The following is a 12,654-nucleotide window of genomic DNA, read 5'->3' on the forward strand; positions in this document are numbered from 1 at the left end:
ACTGTGTCATTGGGTATTTCTTGCCATTCCTGTAGTATATTGACATCAAGGATGCCTACATTATCTATCTCATTGTCTGCTAATGCATATCTTATTCTGTATTGTCTTGTACCTGAAATGCATTTTTAATACAGTGCCTGACCTAGCCAAACCAAAGATTTCTCCATTCCTTGAGAGACCCTCTTTTGTTTAAGTTGGTTTATTCAACAGAACTGCTGTGTGCTGCATTATCTGTTGTGAAAGATCAGACTCGACTCACCTAAAATGGTTTGGGGAAGCCACCCATATATTATCACTGGCTGCAATGGGTTGATTTGATTGACAGAAGTGTCTTGGTTGGAGTCCAGACATGAACTGATTGAAGTTTAGGAAGGTGGCAGTTTTAAGTGGGAAGACCAGAAGTGATGTGGGGTAACTGGAAGTGACCTTCTTCTGACGTCACCATAGGGCCCAGAACTGGAAGTGACATCTTCTCAGGCGCCAGAATCAGAAGTGACATTTTCAAAGATGGGTTAGACAGATAGTTCAGTGGCCTGGTGTGGAATTACCTTCATTTGGTCCATACAAACTTCTCCTCGCACATGCGTGACACTGTTAATTTAAAATAAGCTCATATTCCACAATTAAGCAAAAACAGATAGTATTTGGACCAGTAAATTTCTTTCTCCCTTATAAAATTTAATTTGGTAATGAACTTATAAGCAGTCGCAAATGGAGATGACACAGTTGGTTTGATTACTATGATTACTAATATTTTCTATTGTCATGCATATTTTGCCTGTAAGGATCAAAAAACTGCAGAAGGGGAAAGATGCAAAGTAAATGATTAATGGAGGGAACAGATATAAAAAAGAGAAAATGCTCATCAGTGCTGGCAGTTGGCTTATCAGTACAAGCTTTTGAGGGACATACTGTCATTAAGCGAGACTTCAAAAAACTGTGGAAAAGGAAGTAGTAAGCAGTTTGTGTGTTTTTGAGCAGTGATAAAAATAAAAACACTATCGAATACATACATTGTTTGGCCACCTGAGTCAGATTGAACTCTTGGGTAGACATTGTGGGGAACTTCTTATCTATGAAAGCAGTGTCCTTTTAAAATTCCATTTTAATAAATTATTATTGTTTTTATTACACCATGAGATTTTCTCTTTACATTTTGTAAAGGCTATGGTCCCACTTTCATTAAAATATCTATCTATCTTATCTATCTTTGCATATAATGAAAACTTAGTGAACGCTAGTTTATCAAAAATTCTGGAAGTATATTAAAGAAATCTTAGTTTTGCACTGTACATTTACTTTGATATAGGGTGACTTTTCCATGCAGCTGTTCATGTAGCATTATGAGTGCTATTTAGCAATTAAAGACCCTAATAATGGTGGTACTGCAAACATCTGTCACGATCTGTTACTTACAGAAGTGGACAAAACTTTGGTTGCACCATTTGTAGCCTACCTTAATACCAATTTTATACAAAAGCTACAAAAGAGGATTGCTGGTAATCATTAACTACAGTAATGTGAAATATTTAAGTTTTCTGTCAGGATTCTGAAGTGTTTTCCTCCTTTTCAATAAACATATTAACACGGTAGCCTTCCAGAAGCTATTTTACATATTTTTCTGTTTGTGTGTGTTGACTACACTGCTATACGCTATTTTTGATTGCAATTTATATTAATCTGTGTAAATTGTCTGTTATGCTCTTTGTTTTTAGTTACACTACATTTGAACACAAAATGGTGGCATATTAACCCATGATCAGATTATTACTTGTGAAGATTGTTTTCATAATTTCCCCTTCAGCACTTTTTGAAAGAGAGAACCTCCAGCCATAAGTCAGCCTAGATGTTTGTCTGACTGTGTCCTGAACATGCATTAACTATATAACCAATTATGATAATCCTGTTCCCCACCCTGGACCCTCACCTTGCATTAGTGGTGGTGGGGTTCTTCTGCTTTAAGAATGCACAGATTTGGGTCATCTGGAGCTTTTTTGCTACTGGGTGGTTCTACCTTGCCAAGCAGGCTTGGGCTAAAAGGTCAGACAAAGAATGGTTCACAAAGAATGGTGTACCCATTCTGATGATGTGGGGATACACATCAGCTCCCAGCAGAGGACTGTGGAATTTCTAGCTTTGTCCATAAGACAAGAAGGTTGTGTCAATGTGGCTACGAGTTGCAGTGAGGAAAACTCCTAACTGCTATTTGTGCTAATGCATCAAGTAGCTGTTTGGTATATTCAGCCATCATAGGGAAGGTAGGTAAGATGCTTGAAAGGGTGCCACCCACTGACTCGATCTTCGTGAATGACTTTAATGCTCATGTTTGAAATGATAGAGATACTTGGAGGGGCGTAATTGGAAGGAATGGTCTGCTGTATCTTTACCAGAAGGGAGAGCTGTTATTGGATTTCTGTGCTAGTCATGGATTACCCAAAGCAAACACCATATTCAAATACAAAGAGGCTCACAAGCCTACCTGTTCCCTGAACATCTTGGACCAAAGGTTGACGATAGACTTTGTATTTGTGTCTTCAGGGGCTGCAAGGGTGCTAAAATGTTGACTTTGTTATCAATACTAGTTTTTGGTCCTCAGTATCAGTACCAGAATGGTTCTGAAGCAAATAATTCTGAATAACTACAAACTCACCTGTCTCACTGAGCTCACTGATACATCAGTTAAACAAGTACATGAAATTATCTGTATTTGTTGGAAAGAAGTAAAGCATATATAATGTTTCTCAAATGGTATATTGTTGGGGAAATATTTTAGATATTTTCCTGAATTTGTAATTAGTGGCAGTGGTAATGAGTCCTGGAAATACTTTTGCAAAATGTTTAAACTTTTAGCAATTTTTTTCTTGGATAGAACTTTTGAGTTACTTTTTTTAGCAACATTTTGAGATTTTTACTTCTGGTCAAGTGTTTAAAAAAGAGAAAGATATGAATGTACACCCATATATGCACATGTGGAACAGATTCCAAAACAAAAAAGAATTAAGAAGGCTTTTTTATTTAATTTAATTATTTCTTCTGCACAGAACAAGTAAACAATCATTGTTTCCTAGCTGAACAAAAAAAAATCCATTATGTTTCCCCATTGTTATCTCTTGACTCAGAATATACTATACTGTCTACTTTTCAGTTAGTATTTTTTTTAACCGCATATTCACAATATATGTAACATATTCTTTGTTTGTTTCTGTAGGGATTCTGCAGATATCTTGAACAACATTTCATCAATCTCAAAGAAAGAGGAGTAGTGATTGGATTTGATGCAAGAGCTCATCCTGCCAGTGGTGGGAACAGTAAGAGGTACAGCATCCAACTGGCACTTTTTGTTTTTGTTTGGTAAACTCCTTGGTTGTGATTATTATTGCTGCCTGAAGGAGAATTGGCCAAAATATATTTTGAAGAGAGGATAACAGTGACCTTGTAGAAACCAGAGAGAAAAAATTTGCAAAGCCCAAACGAGAATACATTTTTACCATTGAATTGATCTCGGTTGATAACTATGAAAAACACTAAGTAGGACAATAATTGTAAATTAAGGCATGGAGTGTGCAAGGTCTTTAATTTTGTTAGGTCAAGTCAGAATATTTACGGTTTAACTTAAAATCCAGGTGAGGAGAAATAATATCATCAAATTAAGAAGTAGAGAGCCTAACAAGCTAGTCATTAATATGAAAAAGGTATATTTTAAAAAAGTAAGTTTTATTTTAGAGGCTGAAACATTCAATTTTGCAATAATAAAAACAAATGATGAATTTTAAAATTGTTATAATACAATTGAATTTAACTTCTTGCAATAATTTTCATTATACTAGAAAATGATACTATGAGGCTTTTATCTTAATTTATTTCACATTATTCTTGAATTTAATGGTGAAATGTCCATTCTGTTGCTTAATGAGTATTTTCTTTTCACATGACATTGTACGGTGTCTACTTATATTAGTCAAAAAATGTTAATCAAATAATCACAGGCAATTAGGAAACTGCCCAAAAATGCTGCAAAAATTATGGAATGCTACCATTTCAAAGAGCAGAATATTGTCCTCATTTTGTGATATAACATAGTATTCTCAAAGCCACTTAATCCAATTTTGGATTGCAAGAGACTAGGGCCTACGCTGGCAGCACTGTGTGCAAAGCAGGAAACCGCATAGGATATAGTGCCAGTCTACCACAGAGCTCAATTGTGCACAAGGCTACCCTCACACATAACCAACTTGGAAACACTAGTTTTCCTTGAACTGATTGGTTCTGGGATTCAAAGCCCGGATATTGGATCCATGAAGCAGCATTTCTGGCTTGTCACTGTTTTAACAATGCACAGTCTTCAATACTGTCCCATTTACTGTTATTGGAATATAGTGTATATTGGTATGGGTATCATATCTTCAATGTGTTAGTTTTAATGAAAGGACTGATGGGAAATGTAGGCACATTTTTTTATTTTGTTTTTACATCATGAGTTTGTGAATTTCTGCAAACCATTTTAATTACCCAATTATTAAATATTAATGTATGTGTTCTACCATGCCATGAAAATGAAAAGGCACTGGTATTCTTCCTTCAGGAAAAACAGTGGCAAATATTGGAGAGTAATGCATATTTTATTTTCTTGATACAGACATACCTACTAAAAGCAGAATTAATGTTTTGTGAAATCAGGAGCCCAATTCATAATTAACATATTCAGAAGGTTTTTAAGGCTTTTGTTTTATGTTTGGAATTCTGCCTTATTGGAAGTAGAGATTAGCTGCAATGAGAGTTTTTTTTTTTTTTGGATAAAATTAATGTACGCAGTTGTGAAAAAATAACCTCAACTTCACAATTACCCTTTAAGGTTTTATTTTTTGAGCACTATCATGTTCTTAGACACTGGGCACATTCATTGCCAGATATTTTGAAAAGGTGCAATCAGTTAGTTCTCAGTATAGTAATACCTGAGTTAAGGAATCCTCTGAGAATAAAACTCCTTTTTAACTAAATCATCATACAACACACTATGATGTGTGTTCAGCTTTCTTGAACATAGTCATTATCTCTTTTTGAAATTGTGGTCACTTTGGAATGTGAAGTACTGTAATTATATTCATATTTTATGCATACTGTAGTTATAAAAATAATATTTTTGATAAAGTAATTTGCCAAGTATTTCCTGAAAAACATGAAGCAATACCTTTAGAAAGTAAAATGCAGATTAGCACTTAGTCATGAAACAGGCTCCATATATGTGATTCAATACATGCAAGTATGACTGTATGTGATTCAGTAAATGCACCAGCATTTCAAAATAGCTGCACTCAGATCATATTTTTTCCTTTTAAAATACGCCTTATTCACAGCCAAGTACCCCATTGCATCGGTCCTTCCATTTTAACAAAGAAATCCAACTGTTTATTCTGCTTCTGATGATAATAGGGTTTTTTGTGTGAAAAACATATAAAAAAATCATCACTCACTTTTCCTGAATAGAATTTCAGAGCTCAACAGCATGGGCATTTGCAGTGCAGTAACTTAGGAAAAGTCAAGGAAAGGACAAAGGAGTATGAAACACTCATGAAATAATTAAACATTTAAAAATACATTGCCAATTGATGTTGACCATGGTGCTTCTAGTATTGAGCATATTGGGCGAGGAAGTATTTGGTTGTATGACATTTTTGCTTTATAAACTTAAAACAACAGAAAACGTGATAACAGATTAAGTTTCAGCAGGCAAAAGGGTATCATGGTAGCAACAATAGTTAACTCTAAAGTCCTACATTCAGGTCATAGCCTACCAAATGTCTGTGTGTAGCTGGCAGTTCTTTTCTGTTTTTCTAGGTTTTCTGCTTCCCCCTACTTTCGTAAAGACATAACAGCTTTGGTTAACTGGTGATGTTAAATTGGTTCAGTTTGAGAATGGAGGTGTTTGTGCTGGATTGAGCTCTGCTATGCTTGGCTTTTCTGCCTTCGAGATAGGTCCCAGCTAGCAAAGGCCCTCTGTTATTAGAATTAGCTACAGAAAATGAATTAATGGAAAAGTCTTTTTACCAAATCTTAAAACAAAATCATGTCTGATTTTCATTGTGTGAGATCCGAAAGAAAAGCTAGTGTTATTTTCAGAAGAAATGGAAACTTCATACTGTCATCACATTTTTCTTTTTGTGTAGGTTTGCAACACTGGCTGCTACTGTCTTTGTGAGTCATGGAGTTCCAGTGTTTCTCTTCTCCAGTATCACCCCAACTCCTTTTGTGGTACTGTGTCACACACTTTTTGTAAAATATGATTATTTTAACAAATCAGGGAAGATGCAGTTAAGAGTTTCAAAATATGTCAATTTTATAAAATCAATATGAATATAGTGCATATATTATGTATACTTATATGATGATATAGTAAACAAACTCATTTGAATGCATTTAATATTAATTGGGTATTTATTATGTATTGTATTATATGTGGAATGTGTTTAATTAAAACATAGCCTTATTACAATGAAATATTGTGGCTTTTTTAAAATTATATTTTATATTTCAGCCATATACAGTAACTTACAAGAAGCTATGTGCAGGAATAATGGTGACTGCGTCTCACAACCCCAAGCAGGACAATGGTTACAAGGTACAGCATTTCTAATATTCCATTTGCCCTCTGAAAAACAATTATGTTGTGACATTTGGTAGTGAAGTGCCCTTTGGTAAAATAAGCTTAATAGGATTTTTTGTAACAGAATTTCAGAACTTGAGAATTTTTTTTTTTGGAGGACGTGTAATTAAAATGTATACCTTAAATCACATGACTAACAGGTAAGTTGGCACTTTGTAATTATATCACAGCCATGCATTATTAAGTTTATGGGTACTTTAAATTGTTCTTTTTTAAAAACAAAAAAAAAACCAAAACTCTTTTTATACCTACAGTAGAATGTGTACTCTTTAACAGATGGCACAATAGATTTATATTCAGTGATATTACTGTTCTTCTCTCTGACTATTCCTTCTACTAAAGCTACAGTGCCTGCGCTTGCTATGATAAGCAAAACCTGAGGAATGTAAGCCAAAAGGTGGAAAGCCAGATGTAGACTGGGGAGGAATACTGTACTTATTTTCCCTACAAAAAAAAAAAAAATTAAGATGAGTAGCTCGCCATTCACTCTAATTGCACCCCAAATCCTGTTCATTACTAATAACCACAATCTTTGATTTTGGACAATGAAATCTTCAGTGTGGGTATTTTTATGAAAGAACATACCAACACATAGAAGGACAGCAAAGTGGTTATAATCAAATAACAATGAAACTCCAAGCAAGAACATCAGTTGAATGGTTACAATTCAAGGAATAAGATAAACAGAATTTGGAGCATGTTGAATGTTTCATTTTTAGCTTTTTATCTTTTAAAAAAGAAGAATTGATAACAAACAAACACATACGCAAAAGGATCCTAATAGAGATGCAGTGCTGTAGATTTCCTAAGGCCAATAACAGTTTTCAGTTTTAGACCAAAAATAGTGTTAATATAACTGATTCAGATTTAAATGTAAATTTCATACCATTCAATATACCCCTTAATAACAATAATAATTTCATAATACCCACAGACATAAAAACAAAAAAAAATATTTTAATTACGAAGGAATAAAGTATGTTAGGGGACTATTAAGTGCTGTAGCAATAGCAAATCATACACTCTCAAAAAGAAGTAAATAAAACAAAGAAAAACCTCCGCCTGAAAACAAAATAAACCAAACCAAAAATACTAGTTGATGTCAAAAGTAGGTAAAGATCTACAGTTAGGTTCATAAATATTTGGACAGAGACAACTTTTTTCTAATTTTGGTTCTGTACATTACCACAATGAATTTTAAATGAAACAACTCAGATGCAGTTGAAGTGAAGACTTTCAGCTTTAATTCAGTGGGTTGAACAAAATGATTACATAAAAAATGTGAGGCAACGAAAGCATTTTTTTAACACAATCCCTTCATTTCAAAAATTTATTGTGATGTGACAAAAAGTATAAATTATAAACACAGTCCTCTTGTACCCAACACCTCCAGGGGGGCTTCCAAGAAGCGAGTAAGTCAATTTGAAAGAAAGCTGATTCTACGGATGCTTTGATCTATAAAATTAAAAAGGCAATGCTAAAGAAGTGAAAATAGGTAGTATTGCCTACAATGCTAAGTGTAACCATGTGTGCATTTATACATTTGTATTATTTAATGTTATATTGATCCAATATTTGATTTGCATTTGTAATGTTAAGAGAAATATATCCAGCTTCTTACAGTAAAGGAGAAAGGTGGCTAACAGGATTTTTTTTGTTTATTATTTAACAGTGAAATGAATTAGAAAATAATTTATTTTCCATTTAAAAGGGTAATGCATCTTGTGTTTGTTCTTTGCCTAAGGTGTTTATTTTCCTTTCCCTTTTCTCCCAAGGTGTATTGGAGCAATGGTTCTCAGATTATCCCTCCACATGATGCAGGTATAGCATCTGCCATAGAAGAAAATCTGGAGCCTTGGCCTCAGTCTTGGGATGAAATGCTTATAAAGGACAGTCCCCTACTTAAGGATCCTTATGCAGAAATCAATCAGCACTATTTCCAGGATATTCAGCAGCACTGCTTTCACAGGCAAGGGATTTGTTTTCTCTTTCTTAAAAAGTTGCGAAATTATGTCTGTCTGTATGTCTGTCCCTCTCTCTAACTGTCTATAAATATTAAGTCTCCGGCTGTAATACCATCCAGCTAGTCAAGCATTTGCCAAAACCACCTCTAGAGAGCACTTATAGGTTCTGGCAGGGAGTAGCCAGTGAATTCTTTAATCTTGGGATCATTTCCTGCTACCTGCTGAAATGAAAAAACTCCACTGGCCTCCTCCCGGACTCCATTGCTTACCTCTCATACTTTTGAGCATTCTCTGTGTGTCTGTTGTTTTCATTTAAGTCTGTCTGGATGTGGCTTTTGTAATGTTTTTGTGTTATTCTAATGCAGGAGTGCATTACCCAAGAGGTAGGTATCCAAAAGTGAAAAAAAGTAGAGGCAACTTATCTTTTACATGTATAGATTAGGTGGTAATTAAAGCTGGGAAAACTGACGTGTCTGTATTTGTAGTGTTGGATCTCAGCCATCAGTTTCTTGTGTGTAAACTTTGGTGCTCCACTTCCTGAATGCACCATTGCTGAACAATGTGCTGTAATAAAATGTATTTGGTAGAAGGAGATCATGCCTGACAAACTTCACAGATGTATGGTGGTAACTATATTAGGCAAAAAAAAATAACTATCATTATTTTGGTCCACTGAAAATGGAACTATAGGGACATCTTTATAAATGAGAAAATTTGAACTAAGAATGGCACAGTTGAATTTTCTTTGAGCTCATTAACATACATTAGCATTTACAGTCTATTACGAAAAATATGTTAGCTTGATGGTATGTTGGCCCTTTACTGCCTATGTAACATTGTTTTGAATTTGCACGTTTTTCATTACATGAGGTTCTGGCTGTTGTTATTTTATCTTTAGGCAGTAATTAAGCTAATAATCACATCTTTTTTTTAGAAGTGTTTGAAAGGTTGTTTAATACATTAACAGTGTGTACTGTTTTCTGTATAGTATATCTGAATTTATTACCTAAGTGTTTTAGACACTTCTTTTTTGGTGTTTTTTTTTATGACCCTCTATCCTCACATCTACTGTATATGATCTCTTTAGGTGAAATTTTGTACTTGTAATGGGCCACATTAATGGATTAATTGAGAACATATATGTAAAGGTTTTGTAACTGAGAACACGAATATATAAAATGTTTATGTATTACAGAATAGAGATTTTAAACATCAGGAATTGAATAAAAATTGGCTAATTTTAGGGGTCAAATTCATGCAAGAATACAGATACATCAAAAGGGATCCCCAGCTTTCACTGTAATGGCAGTTCCACTATTGTGGTTTTATTTCTCTTTCTCTTCCTATGGGTGAATGTCCACCACCTTAAACTCAGCCTCTCCAAGTGCAGTATTTTATACTTGACTTCAGCTTTTCTTTGTAAAGTTTATCTTATCTTCTCAGTGGCTTTGTCAACAAAGTCAACTCTGTGTGACCCTATGTACTTCTCTGGCTTACATTTATATATTTTTCCTGTTTTAGCCCTGTCACTTCTTTTTTCATGAAAAATACAAAATATCTGTCTCAACTTCTTTTTCAGGCAGCTTTTCTCTCTGGATTAGTCTACTGTACCTTTCCAAGTGGAATTTACTACATCTACTATGTGACCTTTCCAATTTATGCAGAAAGATGCTGTCTTCATGCAGTATTTTGCCCCTTACATTACTCCTATTTTTCATGTCATCTTTTGGCTTTTCATTTTGGTTAAAATCCAGTACATCTCATGGTCTACCTTACAACTTTCCGCATGGCTGTACCCCTTATCTACTAACTTCTATTTCTTTCTTTTACAGATTTTCCTCTGCAGCAGCTCCTTCCTGCTTCTACTTAATCCCACATGTAGATGTGCTGATCAGTGTAGATCATTAAAATGTCTTGGACCTATCTGTAGAGTTAGCTCCCTTTACATTTACAAATGTAAATCTGTATGTAATGTGCTGTAATCGCTCAAAAATATAATTTAAGGATCAACCGCATCACTTAAGTGTTCTATGCTGTGTACTCTAATATTCTTACCACTTAAAGCACATACTGTATTGCTCCTTTACCATCTAATTCTTGTGGTAAATGTAGCTCAAAAGACTCAAATTCTCAATTGACCACAAACTTAATTTGCTAATCAGTGCATTTATTAAATATATCCTGATTTAGTAAATCAGCTTGGTAAATTCTTTTGCCAGATAAGAGTTATTTTCTATGACCAAATATTTTCTCAAATACATCACCAGTTCAGTCTTCAAAATCTTTTATTGCACCATCAAGGCCAACACAGTGTAATTGAGGAAACCAAGACACAGATTAGTAAACCAGAGCTCAGTCAGAACTGTTAACACTAGCTACTACCCTACATCAACTGTTAATAATGTACCCTGAAAAAAAGTATTCTATGCTATAAACAAAAATATGTTTAAGGGTTATGAACTGCTTTCTGCTATGTGCATTATGTACTGTCATGTGTGTACAATACTACTAATACGACTACTTGGAGAGTGTTGCTTTATTTTGTCTGGAAATGATAATTTCCATCAATGTAATTGGAGTCCATATTTAATAATGGTACATTTTATAGTGCCTTTTCCATGTTTAAAAGTGTGTAGGGCCATTGAATTTACCTGATCTTGCCTGCAGTTTTAGATCTTGTTTGTTGTCAGTCCAAACCATGTCTAAACCTTTGAATTAGGTTTCTGCATTAGAAGCACTTTTGACTCTGAGGATGCTGTGGAAGGCTTGCAGTTCTCTGCCAAGTGAGCTATGACTGTGAAAATAACATTAGGACTGGAAGCCTGCCTTATTGTCCCTACAGTTAGAAGATAGTGAATGATTTATCTGTTTGTGGCAGTGCATTACTTTTTCTGTTTGTCCTGATTGCTGATATATTTTTATGTATACTTAACTTTCTTTAACCTAGACTAAACACATATTTTTTATGTCATACTTATCATAACATTTTTTACTTTTACATACACAGAAAAATCAATAAGACTTCCAAGGTAAAGTTTGTGCATACATCTGTTCATGGAGTAGGACATGAATTTGTCAAGTCATCCTTTAAGGCCTTTGACCTTGCTCAGCCTTATGCAGTACCTGAGCAGAAGGACCCTGATCCTGAGTTCTCCACTGTGAAGTATCCTAACCCAGAAGAAGGAAAAGGTGTACTGGTATGCATCCGCGTTACTGTCTAAGTAAAAGTACTTTGTGTGCTCAAGACATTGAATTGGCCAAATTAAGGTTGAAGACAAATAAGACCTACATGTAGCAAAAGACACCTCAGAGTCCTGATCTTAACACAACTGAAGAAATGTGTAATGACTTGGACTGAGAAAAAGAACAAACAGCAGCAAAAATCAAAAGAGTTATACTGCAGAGAACTCTGCAAGAAACTAGGTCTACTTAAAAACATTATACAGCAGGGTGCCAAAGTAAATTACTTCAGTTTTCAATTCTAATGTAGACCACAGAAAATACTGATTTTTGTCATATTTTATTTTATAAATGTATGTTTATTTTAATGTTTATAGTATTTTCAAGAGCAAATATAACACTTACTGCCCAGATAACTAGCTTGAAAGAATTTTCTTGAGAAAGCCTGTGACTTTTATACAGTACTATATAATATGTACATAAAAAATACCTTAACAGCCTTTCAGTGAGTTATTCAGATCTAGCCTACAGCAACAGTTGTTCTCGGACATCTTATTCTCAGACATTTTGTTCTCAGTTGTTGTACACTCTCATATTGTTTCCTGCATTAGATACTCTGACTTACTTTTAATTTATCTTAAATACTTTTGTTTATCTGCAATGCATTTATTGATGCTCTTCCACTGAAAAGAAGCATTTATGTGTCTTTATTATTTTGCAGACATTGTCATTTGCATTGGCAGCCAAAGAAGGAGCAAGCATCATATTGGCAAATGATCCAGATGCTGATCGATTGGCTGTTGCTGAAAAACAAGAAAGGTACAGCTAAAGCACAGTCTCTTTTGAAAA

The 12,654-nt window shown here is 34.4% G+C and overlaps 1 protein-coding gene across 1 annotated transcript in view; it reads left to right on the forward strand.

The window, feature by feature from the left end:
- Nucleotides 1-12,654, forward strand: part of pgm2 (phosphoglucomutase 2) — a 35,114-nt gene that overhangs the window by 5,233 nt on the left and 17,227 nt on the right. The window contains exons 3-8 of the mRNA XM_039751280.1: nucleotides 3,209-3,315; nucleotides 6,165-6,249; nucleotides 6,533-6,616; nucleotides 8,437-8,630; nucleotides 11,633-11,822; nucleotides 12,527-12,624. Of these exons, the coding sequence (XP_039607214.1) occupies nucleotides 3,209-3,315; nucleotides 6,165-6,249; nucleotides 6,533-6,616; nucleotides 8,437-8,630; nucleotides 11,633-11,822; nucleotides 12,527-12,624 (758 nt within the window). The remainder of the gene's footprint in view (nucleotides 1-3,208; nucleotides 3,316-6,164; nucleotides 6,250-6,532; nucleotides 6,617-8,436; nucleotides 8,631-11,632; nucleotides 11,823-12,526; nucleotides 12,625-12,654) is intronic.

Source organism: Polypterus senegalus, chromosome 4, assembly GCF_016835505.1.
Source record: "Polypterus senegalus isolate Bchr_013 chromosome 4, ASM1683550v1, whole genome shotgun sequence".
NCBI classification, from domain to species: Eukaryota; Metazoa; Chordata; class Cladistia; order Polypteriformes; family Polypteridae; genus Polypterus; species Polypterus senegalus.